This window comes from Anas acuta, chromosome 11 (genome assembly GCF_963932015.1).
Source record: "Anas acuta chromosome 11, bAnaAcu1.1, whole genome shotgun sequence".
NCBI classification, from domain to species: domain Eukaryota; kingdom Metazoa; phylum Chordata; class Aves; order Anseriformes; family Anatidae; genus Anas; species Anas acuta.
In genome coordinates, this window is record NC_088989.1 from 18,296,622 (window position 1) to 18,310,827 (window position 14,206).

The 14,206-nt window shown below is 38.3% G+C and overlaps 1 protein-coding gene across 1 annotated transcript in view; it reads left to right on the forward strand.

Annotated features, from left to right (window-relative positions):
• The window catches only part of CFAP92 (cilia and flagella associated protein 92 (putative)), an 84,299-nt gene that overhangs the window by 67,115 nt on the left and 2,978 nt on the right, over positions 1-14,206 (forward strand). Inside the window, exons 12-19 of the mRNA XM_068694453.1 lie at positions 1,717-1,911; positions 5,086-5,383; positions 7,242-7,406; positions 8,084-8,296; positions 9,815-9,944; positions 11,071-11,252; positions 12,553-12,752; positions 13,785-13,915. Of these exons, the coding sequence (XP_068550554.1) occupies positions 1,717-1,911; positions 5,086-5,383; positions 7,242-7,406; positions 8,084-8,296; positions 9,815-9,944; positions 11,071-11,252; positions 12,553-12,752; positions 13,785-13,915 (1,514 nt within the window). The remainder of the gene's footprint in view (positions 1-1,716; positions 1,912-5,085; positions 5,384-7,241; positions 7,407-8,083; positions 8,297-9,814; positions 9,945-11,070; positions 11,253-12,552; positions 12,753-13,784; positions 13,916-14,206) is intronic.

A 14,206-nucleotide genomic window follows, 5' to 3' on the forward strand; every position in this document is an offset into this window, starting at 1 on the left:
TTAATTTAATTTATACCTCTCCCATCCCTTTCTTTACAAGATACATGGTCAAGTACATAGCTGATATTTAATGTCTGTCTCAGTGACTAGTTCAAAACTGTCGAGGCATAGCATACTTTTTTTGTTAAGGTGCTACATGGTTTGTGGGAACAACACCGTAGTCTGACAATTCTAAACAAAAACGTCCTAATCTTCCTTTCTTTATTTTATTTTTTTTTTCATCCTGGCCATTATTTTGCTCAGAGCTGGTATGAACCTCAAAAGTTTAATTTGAATGTTCTTAGACTTGAGGCTTGTAATTGAGAGGTATATTTCTTGTACATAAAAGAACAGAAGATAAAGATGATATGTATGTTTATTGGTGATAATTTATGTAAAACTGTGTACTGAATTATTAGTAGTACTTCCTCTTAGCTACAGTAATAAGTCAGTATGCATGCATAAGAAAGAAGATAAGGTTAATTATGAAATGTTCTAATTTCTAGTTTCTTTGAGAGTAGTGGTAGAGGACAAAGTAAATGTGTAAAATTATATAAAGAATCTTTCACAACAGCTATCTTCTTTAGGCAATTTGTTTTATTATCACAACTATATAGTGATGCATGGATACAAGGTACAGAATGTACTTATAAACCCAAACAGGCAGCTGAAAGATGTTGCTTCTCAAAGTGAACTCTGCAATTTTTCACATGTAATTGGAAGAGAAAGCAAGGAGAATGATTGAAAACAAAACAAAACAAAAAAAAAAAAAAACAACAAAAAAAAACACCTTTAAACTCTATTTTAAAAATGAGATTAATGCACTTCACATCTTGAGGATGCATCTGAACAGTAAAGGCAGTACAGTTTAAAGAAACAATGTGCAAAGTACACGCCCAACTACCATAGCACGTGTTGTTTTAACGTAATTCACATCACTTACACCCATGTGGAGCCCTGTGCTTTTTGCGTTCATCACATACCTCTGTCCTGGGCACACAAACACACTTCTAGTTGAATTTGGCCAAGGGAGAGCATGGTGGGAAATCTGTCGTCTATCATATCTATCATTGTTTGCTAATACTTCATAGGATCTAAAGCAAAGTCACGATGAGGAAGCTGGAGTTCAAGCTTTTTCTACCTTTATGTTTAGGGAAAATATGAGAAATTCAAAAAGAAGGTCTCCCTCACATCTCATGTTTAAAAAATAATCTTTTTTATATAGCACTGTAACATGTTGAAGCTTTCTGGTATTTTTTTTTTTTTTTCCATTGCAAGTCACTTCACTGCAATTACTGAAATTATTTATTGCATGAAAAGTCACATCTTGTGAGTGGTCACCTGTAACCTAAACTGATGCTTTGTTTTACTGCTGCAGTGTGAATCTTGATATATTTAGTAGAAATATTTGTATAATGCATTTGTATAGCTATAATAAGGCTGTTAAGGAGCATAGCACTGATGAAACTGAGATGAGCTTCCTTTCAGATGTGGTTTAAAAAGAAAACCTGTTCAAACCATTCATGGTATAAAGATTTTGATATTGTCTTTATGATTTTGTCCATAGTAACTTTTTCAGAACAGTTCATGCGAAGGGAAGGCTGTAGAATAAGACATTCCATGGAAAGGACAAAAGGAAGGCAGTTTCATGAGAGAGAGTAATTGTACTGTAGAACTGAGGAAACCTGAGATACGGGCTGATGGATTTAACCTTGCCATTGGGGTACTCTGTTACAGGACTTACAGACATGAAGATGGACAACTGGAAATACTATATAATTCACAACTGTCTTTCAGTCAACGCCTGTATACAGACCTGGAAGCTATCTTTTATCATTTCTGCCTCTGTATGCCCCTCTTCACTATAGTAAAACAGCCTCTGCTTTATGTCAGAGGTATGATTTCTTGGGCATGTTTCCAAGCCTTGTCCAGGTATGACTCTTCTAGATTTGTAGTGAAGAAATTAAAAAGTGAAATATTATGAAAGCAGAGTGAATATTTCACATAAATAGTAATATTCTTTCATTTTTTCCCTGATGAAAGCAATCTGTGGGCATGATGGGTAGTTCAGATTCTAGATGAGATATGGTAAGTCAGAAGAGCATGGTTTACTAAATACCGATGTAGTGCTAAGTGGATAGTGGTGAGTATTTATATATATATATGTGTGTGTGTGTGTGTATACAAAAGAAAAGAAGAGGGGTTTATCAGAAGGATAGTGATCAGAACATACCTGACTGTAACAGAAATAGAAGAAAGAAAATTCTGGTGTCAGAGGCATCAGCTGGTAAGGATTTTATTCTCTGCTCTGTTCTCTCAGAGAAGGTGGTATAGGACTGAGTAAAGGAGGAGGACTTGATAGATCCAGAAAGTCACTTGAACTAAGTGGGGAATTCTTAATTTCCTGCTTTGTGGGGGATCAACGGTACCAATAGTTTTGGTAAGGTAATTGGAGAAAGGAAGAGTTCAACGTGAGTGGAAGAGAATCTATTTCCTCTTCCTGGCTTTCTCTTTTGGAGTTTTGTTGCATGATTTATTGCTGGATCTCTGCCATGTTGCTCACTTTGTCAGCATGCAACTGTTTGCAGCTATGAGCCTTAAAACATCTTGACATTACGTCTTGTGAGATGGATTAAAAAGGAGTGGATGAAGTCACGCGTGCATACACTATATAATTTATAAATCTATGAGAAGTTTTATGTGCGTGTCTTTTTGTTTCTTTGTAAATTAAGAAACATCTATTGAGAGGTAGGAAAAGGTCCCATCCATCTTTGTTATAAGCAATTTGAGTTTAGAAAGCAGAGATGTACTGTGATTGCCTTCTTTCTTGCTATTAAATGACTGGCTTGTTTAAATTAACTTCTGAACTGAAATTCAGCAAAGGTTGTAGGAAATAAATGGGGATATTCAGTCCTGAGACAAAAAAGAGCAAATGTCTCCTAGACATCAATCTGATTTCATAAAAAAAATATTTTAATGTGATGTTATGTGATAGTTAATGTGTTAATATACATGCAAACTCATAGCATCCTTCCCATTTGCCCTCCCACATACTTGCATTTTATTAAAACTAATCCAGTAATGTGTGGTATGTCTAGATTACCCACCTACTGCAAGTTGTATTTTGCATATGTCACACTGCCTAGGCAGTTGCTGGAAAACAAATGCGGTACACCTTTGATTTGGCAGGCTCGTTTAATGAACCTGTCTGTTTCTGCCTGTTGGCTGACCCACATATGTTACAGATATTTATTTGCTGATGACTAATGAAATTTAACTTCATTGAGATAACAAAGAGCAAAACCTCTAACTTTACACTTAAAGTTCTGAAGTTCGCTCATTTTAATGATCTGCGCATAGCAGGTGAACCTTTTCACGTCTGTAATTTGTTTCAAGTTTATTCTAGGAGATAGTGAGGAAAAGAATGCAGTAAAAAGGTGACTGGTGGCCATCACTGTGGTGTTCATAAAAGTCCTTTCTATTTTTTTTTTTTTTCCCTTCAGCAGTGATTGGCAGATACCTTTCTTTCTTTAGCTATGTACTGGCTAAATAAATATTTGAGGTAGAGCATAATGTAATGCTGCATATTTCAGATACTTGGTGGTTAATTTCCTTTTGGAATTTTATTGCAGTATCTCCTTTCAGGGGAAAAAAATTCAGCACATTAACTGCTGTGCACAACTTGCTAGATAGCTGCAGGTGAGGTTCCAGCTCTGAAAATAAAGGTTTTGGGGTGGATGGAGTAATTTTAAATGCAAGTGGTTATTTTTCCTATAGAAAGAGGTGAGGCTGCAAGAATGATCACTATACTTCATAGCAGTCATTGCTATGAAATCAGAGAGCTGCAGTTAAGCTACTTCAGTAGCTAAGAACAGTGTTCTTCTAGAAACACACTCTTCTCAGCAACCTGCCATCACAGATGAGTGAATTGTGTCTGCCACACTGAGTGGAAGAGACAGCCGCCAGGCTTCTAGCACGTCAGTCCTTTTTGCCATAGCCTCGTTCTTCTGTGTCAGTAATTATGCAAAGAAATACAAACAAATTCTTCACTGGCATATGCAGATGGTGAACTGTGTTCAAGAGAGTCTCTAACTTGCAGGACAGCTTTTTTATGGCTTTTTTTTTTTTTTTTTCAGTTTGTTGAGGTCAGTCCGTGTTTTAATGTGTGCAGAGTAGAAACTGCTGCTTCTTGATACATTTTCTTCTGCTAGCATTAGCCAAAAACACTAACAAACATGTTTAATGTGCAAAGTCGTCAATTTCGGTTTTTATGTACTAATATAAACTCAGTTTCAGTTATTAATGCTGATGCAACTTTGAAATTAATGTATTTCATTAGTTGTATATATTGCTCTGAAATAATGATAAGGAAGTAATGCATTTGAGGCAATTTTACAATGCAGATCTTTGTAGTTACTCTCCCGAAATAAATGGTTATGTAAGAAAAGAGTGAATAAACTTCCAGTTTTAGGAAGCAATCCTAAAATTATGTTGAGTTATCAGCTAAATTGCTATTTCATGGCCTTTGCTATGGCCTGAGCCAGAGAGACTGGGAATTTATGTGACTCTGTGCAGAGTGTGTGTGCATGGTGTTCTGTAGCTGTCGTGTATTTAGAACCACCTTCGCATTAATGCTAGGCTTTGCAGGCCAAATTTACTGAAAAGAAATTAAATGTGACTTTCGTGTGAGGTAAATATCATGAATAGCACATAGGATAAATGTTGATCAGAATGAGATGTAAAAGAGGCAAGGCAGGGTAGATATAGTGGGTGTTCAGCATAAGTATGGATCATGCACTAGAACCAGTGTGCATGAAGAGTTTGCTTTATTGCCTTTCCAGTTGGAGAGTAGAGAAATTCAGCAATTAATCATTTCTCTTGTAGCTAATTCTAGTGTCAGCAACATTCCTAGACTCTTCCTCATAGTTTTATTTAACTGTTAACCTTCTTTGTTGCTGCCAAATACTAGCATGACTGAGCTGACCTGAACTTCGTAACAGATATTTCAAGAAGGTTGTGTTGTTTTTCTCCCAGTAATTTTAACTGTAATGATTTGATTGCAGTAAAAATTTTGTAAACTAATAACGTGTTGATGTCTGTTTGTAGGCTCAGTTACCTCTGTCAGTGTAAGAGGTTGAGGGATGTGATTCACGGGGACCTGCTGCCCTCAGCAGAAATGATCACAGTCTTGAGTCAAGAGTATGGAGTACCATTACCTGATGAGGACCTCTTCACTCAGAAACCTCCTGTGCCCTTGTTTTCCTCTGATGCTTGTATACTATTGGGAAAACTTAGCAGAGAGAAAAAGACAGTATGTTCTTCATTAGACAACTACAATGAAAAGTATGTGCAGTGGAAGAAAGAAATGGCAGAAAAAATGTCTTCTGAGAGAAACCACATTAGGGTGAGTAGTGAGGCATGAGAAGCAAGCCTAGCGAAACTTCATATCCTTAATCACCTCCTCCTTCTCTTGAAACAGTGGCTCATTAGACTTAAAAACTTTTCTGAGGTCTTTGTAGGTATTGTAACAACATTATTAAAAAGTGCACAGTAAATTTTTGTGCATATTAACCATTTCTCAAGGGGAAAAGCAATTCTAGTGCTTAAAGTAAAGAGAGGAGATGGTGTGTGAGTGGTAAGGAAACTAATTGTTTAAAGGATTTGCCATTTTCATTTTGAGATTGGTTTCTATTTTTCTTTGTCCTTTTCTTCTCCATAGCTCCCCCAGTGTACTTTAGTGTGTTACACGGGCTTCACCTGCTGTGTGGAACCAGGCCAGCTAAGCCCATATAAAAATTCTGTTTCCTTCTCTTGCCCTGAAAAAGACCTACTTGTGTTTGGACAACCAGAACGAATAACTAAATAAAACCAGCAGTTGCAGCCAGAGTTGAATTTTAAAGAAATTTTGAAGACTTTTATTACATCTTCTGGCTTGTTACCAGCAGCCTCCTGTTGCCTCAGGGAAAACACACTGAAACTAAAACCTTTCCTGTGCAAACAGACATCCAAGAAGAAAGATAATGTATGTTTCTAGGGAGTCTGAAGTGTTTTGTACATTGCTTAGATGAGGACTCTAGCCATCCCATGGTTTGTGAAGAATAGTCATGAATGTTTTTAATACAAAGAGGTTTTCCCTGACATCAAAAGCTATGCTTCTACATGAGGGTACTGTCCTGGAGTTACTGAGAGACATTTAACTTCCGAGTATTTCCTTTTTCACATTTGGTCAGTTGGTAAAGGAGTATCAGATGAGGCTAGAAAAGAAAACAATCTTAAGTTAACTGTTCCTGGTACTTGTGTTTATACCATCACAGGAGGATGCAAGCAGCAGCACTCTTTGGCCCAAGTATTCTATGTAGGTTATATGTAAGGTAATTTTGTTTTTTGTTTGTTTGTTTGTTTGTTTGTTTTTTCTCTGAAGTTTGCAGCCTTCCCAGTATACGTGTTTTAACCAGTTTTCAGTTTAAACATGCTTTTGAATCAAGAGAGAAAGAGGACTGGGAAGTCCTCTGTAGATGAGAAAATATGAAATACTCTTAATAGCTGATAAAGTAACATTTTCAGACTTTTTGATTTAAAAAAATATTTTCAAGTTAAAGCACTGAATAGATTAGGGAGCTTTTCATTGTTGTCACAGGGAGCTGATATCCAAAATGCAGTTTACCCCTTTTGCTGTCATTATCTATTGTGTCAAAGTCTGAATTCAAAGCCATAACTGCAGTAAACACAGCTGAATAATGTTCTTAAGTGAACGAAAAGGTATGAGGGTTTAACTACACCGTGTCAGCAGAGAAATTTGAAGAGTCATAATGAATATTGTTATACATGTAACTGGAATTGCTGGGGTGTTAATAAAATCATAGAAATGAAAGAACTAATCTTATTTCATCTGACGAAGACCAGCATCTGCTCCAGAGCAGCTCTTTAGATCTGCAGTAGAAGTCATTCTCTTGTGAGTGTTTGTTTCCAGTGCACTGCTAATGCACTGACTAATGTCTCACAGCACATCATGTGCAAGGATGAAACGAGAGACTAATCTGTAGGAAAAAATATGCTTTTTTTTTTTTAAATAAAGTCTTTTTATTGATTATTTTAATAACAAAGAACTTTTGAGCAGTAAATATATAAATGTAGGGTTTTAAAATGTTAATGTCTTTTTAAAGTTTTTTAATGTTTACAGTATTGGTTGCTTGTTTGTAATTTTTTTGTCGCACTCTGCATTCCCAATTCATGCAGAACTCACATGTAATCTCTATTTGCAGGCTAACATTGATGCAATATGTCAACTTAAAGGAAAGATGAAAAAGACAAAGTTTGAAGCTTTCAGGATTTATCCTGTTGATGGCAAATCTGTTCATAATTACAGCTCTCAGAGCCTGAATTCTGCAGAACTTGCAAAGAAACATCTTCGCCAAGAAATGGCAAAGGTGAACTGAGACATGTAAATGGAAGATCTTAGCTTGACATGTTCAGTGTTAAAGGAGAGATGAATTAAATAGGTATACATTGGTAACTTCTGTATTAGTACATAGAGTGGGAAGTTGGTACACCAGATGTGGTGTTCTTTTTTGCTGTGTGAAATTCTGCTCTTAATGTTGTGCATTATAGTCAGGTTGTCTATTCCCCATGACTTGGACTCTAATTTTGAGTGTGGACTTTGGTAATCTTTCCAGTTTGGAGTCCCACACATTTGTAAGTGGGAGAATTTGAGTAATTGCAATGTTGAAGTATGCAATATAAAGTGATTTGGAGAATATATTTAAGAATACATTTGAAGAGTCACATTTATCTGCTTTTGTCACATTTTTATCTGCTTTTTTTTTTTTTGTCATTCTGTGATTATTTTTCAGAGATCCCATTAAAACACCTGATAGTAAATTGATTCTTGGATCATAATAGAACAAAATTTAAGAATTATTTTTTTCTGAGTATTTCATGATGGTTCTCCCTGTATAATTTTGATCTATGATTAGTAGAAGCCTTAAGTAACAAAATGGTGCTGGTTCTGTCTTAGATTGTACTTTTCAGGGAAATGTTCTCCTCTCCCAGCAAAGGGAAGTTCACATTAACCAAAACAAACCTTTTTTTTTTTTTTTTTTGGTAGGAACCAAAGAACAGATTCACTTACTGTCCTGAGTACCTGTCAGCTACATTTGACCCAGTTGATGTGGTTGCTGCCTGTAAGGAATCCTTTGCAAAATCCAAGAGCATGTGGCTGTCACCACATGGATTTGTATTTCCTGGATTTAAGAGCAGTATTGAAAGCAACCTGCACCCTCGGATGCCTGATGAAGCACGTCTGGAGGAGTTAAGCCAGGTAACAATAAACTTAAATGACTTGTCCAAAGTGAACTGAAGCGTTTTAGGATACTTGAAAGAGGTAGACTGCTTTAGCATTTGGAAGTTGCTTTTGAGGGATACAGCCCAGGCAAGCTTTTTTGAGGGTGACACCTGTATTTGCAGTTTGGGAACATCAGAACCTAGCTCACCCAGGTGGTTGTCTGGATACACAAATTATGCTCTGAACATGTACACAAAACCTATTTGCCAGTATTAAATGGGTTTTAATATGTATTAACAGAGTGTATGATGTTTTGATTTACATGTACAAGTGGGGTCATTTAATTTTTCAGACTTTATTTACCACACTTTTTTTCCTACAAATGAATATAGTTTCTCAAAAAGGTTAGAGTGTAGCTCAAGTGAAAGAGCTCATGAAAACAGAGTGCTTTCTTCTGTCCTATGGTGCTGGGGAATGTACCTTCTCTTGATGGGGAGAGAAGTTTCGCTGATCAAGAGTAACTGAAACAAGTTAGTGTGGTGTAATTTTTGGTGCCTTTTGTTGAAGAGGTGAAACAGAGGAGGGAAGCTGGGCAGTACAGGATGGAAAACTTGACAAGCTGAAAAGGGGGTAGCAAAATGAGTAGCAGGCTTACAGTGCAGGAGCCGTTGATTGACTCCAGAGTTACTGAACTGAAGTAAATGGGAGACTGTGACGTTTGGTGTGGGATTAAGGGTTGCCTGGTATTGACCATTGGCACCTATGGGTGGGATTAGAGAGGGGAAGAGAGCTGATGTCGTACCCTGAATGACACTAAGTGTAACCTGGCAGTGTCAGTAGCTGGGCAGCATCAGTGCCAGACGTGACATTGAGAGAAAGTGGGAAGGAGGCTCCCTCTGCTCAAACAGGGACCTCACAGACATGACCAGCATTGTTTTGGTAATGGAGTTTGATTCTGAATTTATGTGTTACCAGAAAGGTGGATCAAACAAAAGCAGAAAACTAGGATCCCATTTGGAAGCAGTCTGATTTCCATACATTGCTTCTACAGACATTTCTGTTTTTCTTGTCAAACACAGAATGTGTGCCTCATTTGTCACATCTGTGGGAGGTAAACAGGTTCTTGGAGTTTGTCTAGTTTCCTACAATATTGCCATGCAGTTTCAGCACTTGCTCAGCTATTCTTTAGCTGCACAGTTTTAGGTAAAACATTGAAAATACGGGGCAAACAACAGAGTGGGAATTACTTTGTAGTAAGTAATTCCTTTAGGAAGGATAGTTTAGTCTGATTAATCTAACCTGTATTTCATCAGCAAGTAGTCAGAGGGCCACAAAAAGTTGAGCTGTGTTTCACCATTGTGAGGATGAATATTCCTGCCACGTTTGTAGTGTACGCAGAACAAGCTGAAAAGCTGCTTGCAGAGAGGAGTGGTCTTGTGTAGCAAAGTCTGGCACCTGTTAGCTCATCGCCCAGAAATCTAGCTAACTTATTTTTTGTGACTCCTCCCTTGTGATTTTAGCCTGGCTACTTAATGGGGTTCAAATTTAATTTAGAAATGGCAGGCGAATGTTCTGTATGCTAACAAGGAACCAGTGCTGTCACGAGACAGATGGAGCTGGGACAAACGGCACATTGATTTTGATCTCTACACAAAGCCACCCGTGACCACAGCCCCACTGACAGGTAACGTGTCTGTTGAATTGCTCATCCCAAAGCTTTCAACTTGAAGCGCTGACATACGGTCCTGAAGCCTGTTCAGTTCTGCCATCTAAAAGACGTGTGAATGCCAAGAGGCTTATCAGGGAGATCCATGGACTGCAAAAATGTCCACTATCAAGCAAATGAAACGTAGGATGTAAGGCCTTCACCATACCCCAATTTTACCCCTCCAATCGCTTAACTTCTTAGCCTGAGCTCCTTTGTCTACAGTATCGGATGACAGAAGGGTGCAGAGCCTTCTTGGCTTATTCTTCTGTAAAGCTAGATCTGTTGGCTGCCCAATCTTCCTTTGTACGTAGGGATTGGTAACAATCAGCTTTTGTTGCTATCAAGCTCAGACAAAAGCTACCTCACAGATGACAATATCAGAAAATGAGCCCAGAGGGGCCTGAGACAAGCCAGTTAAATTTGCTTGCTATCAGCACAGCAGCCTGGAGTGTGTGCGTTGGTGAAGTGGTCGGTGTATGTAACCCCCTGTTCACCTGTAAACAGTGAAAGAAAAATTTGCATTTAATTATGAATGTAATAATACTCTATTTCTAGAAATAGAATAGGCTACTATTCTAGAATACTAGAACTAGTATCTGGTACTAATTCTAGAACACTAGAATTGTACTCTAGTGTTTCAAAAGTATTTTGAAAAGTTGACCATGTGTATCTTTTTGTCCAGAACCCCTTGAGAGTCACTGGAGTGTAGAAAATAATAGCTTTATCATTGTTACTGGAATTGTTGCTCTTTGACAAGTTTTCTGGTGGTACATTACCCTGTAACTTGCAAAATGCTTGGTTAGTGCAGTTCTTCTCAAGTGCTTCTGTCAGAGAAATGCTTTTGAAATTAGACAGGATTAATTTCACTTCCATGTGTTTCATGGAGCTTACAGGACTGTGAATTGTCTTTGCTGTGAGGCAGTAGCCATCATTCTAATACCATTATCAGCTGTTCTGTCTGAATCCTTGTGAGAAAGGTTGTTCCTGGCAATAGCAAGCTTTTAGCATCCTTGTTCAAACATTTAAAAGTTTTTATCTTTTCCATCTAACTGCTTTCTATTGTCTGCTTTTTCTTTTACAATCTGTTGTTGACCTTGTGAAGATGCTACTCAGGTTGTGCAAACTGCATTTGATGATACCAAGCTGAAAGTTCACCGCTTCTCTGCTGCAGCTGAATTATCCACACGCGGGCCAAGAGCCAGTTGTCAGCTACAGAAGCTCCAAGGACTTCTGAAAGATGAACCTCGGAAATTCTCACTCAGGAAGCCAGGACTAATTTTGAAGGTAAAGGGTGACTGCCTGTGGGTACTGATCTTGGCACCTACCTTTGTGCAGCAACAGCACTCCTGTACTTTGTGGCAGGCAGATAATGACAATTTAGCACAGTAGCTTTTGAAGTAAAAATATTTGTTAAATTGATGCTGATCGGATTGGTTGACTCAACCTTACAAAAGTCTTAGAAAAACATCAGACAGGGCAGAAAAATAATATTATTTTTATTTTAGTCAGAGATAGTGGAGTATGGGGGAGGATTTCTGGTCAGTTAACTAACTTGCCTGTCCGCATGCAGAGGGCGAGGAAGGAAGAACAGTTTTTTGCCAGCTGGCTTAGCAGCTTTAAAAGAAATTGTACTGTCCTCTAACGAAATCTAGGGGTTAAGGGACTTCTGTTGGCTGCATGCCAAATGCCCCACCATGTGCTCTCTTGATTACCATAGCTTTGTATAGACTTCCTGAGCATTGCATATCAGCCTGGTGGTGCAAAAATCACACACAGACACCTCAGTTTAGGAAGATGAAAGGATTTGTGCTCATAAATATGAAAAGCTGTATGGGTGGCCTGCACCTAACTGTTCTTTTGTTGGCTGAATCATAGTCATTACTTGCATATAAATGACTGAACCAAACACTGAGCATGCTTTTAAAGCCAGTTTTGATCAAAGAGTGTGAAACTGTTGGCTACAAATGCTCTAGGAAAAGAACAAAACAAAACAAAAAACCAGAGAAACTATGAGAATGTCCATAACACAAGCAGAGTTAAACCTCTGAGGCTGATGCCTCCCCTTCTGTTTTTTAAATAATACTCTGGATGCCAGTTCTTGTATTAAATGGACACAGCAGCAAGCTGCCTGGCCTCCTCAGGTTAGTGTCAGGCTTTGAACTGAATACTGCTTTGTGCTCTGCCTTCTGCTTTGATTTGGCTGTTCAAAATATGAAATGTGTTCATCTTGGACTCTGCCTGTTTCCTGTAATTTCAATACACAACCTTTTTTATGCTAGTCTGTGTATAAATAATACTATTATTTTATATAAGTTACAGCTTGCACTTCATGACATTCTACTTATGGCTATCAGACATACAAGTCTGTCATAGCCAGTGTTTCTTAAACACATTTCCAAGGCTTCTTGGTGTAGCCCACAGGATGACATTTCTGTCCTGTTACAAAATTGTTGATTTGTGAAAACATCCCTTTCATAAGGCAAGAACTACCAGTGGTCTACTAGCTAAGAAACAAGTGAGGAGGGAGAGGGGTTAAAAAGGGAAGTGGAGGCCCTCCAGAACCAAGTGTGTTTTCTTATCCTAGCCTATCCCAGCCCTGTCGGTGTTGGACAATCAACCCTCTCAAAACATTGTGGCCGTTCTACCAGGCAAGAGGAAGAGCATCTGTTATGGCTTTGTACCAGGCCCTGAAGGTCAGCACAGCCTGAAGTGGAGCAAGAATATTATTCCGTGCCACAACAGAGAGCGGAAGGTGTTTGAAAAACTCAAAGGAGCAGATTTCAAGTAAGCCAACCTAATTGCTAGAAAGCACTGAATGTGGGAAAAGGGACCTACTATGTTAAAGGCTCCCAAATCATTTTACATACTGTATGTCAGGTGTTACAGTATGAAGATAGTGTAGTATACATGGCTAGGTTGATTAATTTTAGGGTGTATCCAAATGGAACCAGTTCTGTAGGAGACAGCTTGGTGTTTCTGGGAGGCTGACCTTTGATGTCCAACCCCATAATCAAGGAATAGAGTTTGCCACTGGTCATTACTTGCCCTGGGTGTCACTGTGCAGTACCAACATAGTCACCGGCTCTTCCCACAGTACTGTCAGTGGCACTGGCACTTCAGTTTACACTTAAGTGAGACTACAGTGGAGGCTGTGGTCTGCAGCCTTTCTAATCTAAGTAATACAAAGCCTTGTTCTGGCCGAGCAATTCTTACCTTTATAGTTTAATTACACTGCTAGACATTTGAACACATTTCATGTTTGACCTTTCTAGACTAGGCCATCAAACAAATCTAGAATTAACAGGAAACTTTTAGTTACTAACTCATTACATATGAAGGAATGTGAAATGGTTTAATGCGTGTATTATTCCTTAGTGTGGGAGATTATTTGTTATTTTGCTCTCATGCAAGCCCATCTTCTAAGATACTGCTGTGCTTCATGCATGTATTGTTTTTGCTGTACTCTTCCAGACTCCCACACTTCCTGTAAGTCATTCTAAATGAGGTCAGACGTCAGCTTTTTAGGTGTCAACTTGCAAACCGATTGCTCATTAGTTGTGAGGCTGAACCTGATATTCTAGTAGGTTCAACAGCAGACTGAACTGAGCAATGGCTCCTGAGTCAAGCAACAGGAATGAAGTAACACAGTAATTGATATGTGTGGCAAGCTTGTTGGGTAGTACCACAAATTTAACAGATCCAGTGGAGTTTGGTAAATGTGTTTGTTTGCTGAAGAAGTGTCACAATTGTTAATTTAGAGACCTGTAGATTAAAGGATGCAGCCTAATATGAGTGACTTTTTTTTTTCCATTCCAGTTTATTTTGCTATAAACATTCGCTTATTTACAAGCGTGACCAATCAGCAAGAGGACGCTTTGCTTACAGGGCAGAACAGGAAGATCCTCTCCAGAATGAAATGCCAGAGCCAGCTGTTACTCTAGATACAGGTAACTTGGTAAACAGAAAGCACTTAGCAAATGCCAGAGTATTGGTAAATGTACCTGTGATCTAAAATAATTGCCTTCTTAATGAAATCTGGCCAGCATATACTTCCCTAAGCCAAGTAGGACAGTTTCTTAAGTGTTTATCCTGTGTCACAGGATAAAACTGACTTGCTGAGGTAGGAGGTAACTACACTGTATTTGGAGACTACTAAGAGGCTAGGTTAAAAAAAAAGTGTAAATAGGCATTGAGTTTGAATAATGTTTATGAAAAATGTATTGTCATGACATTTGTTT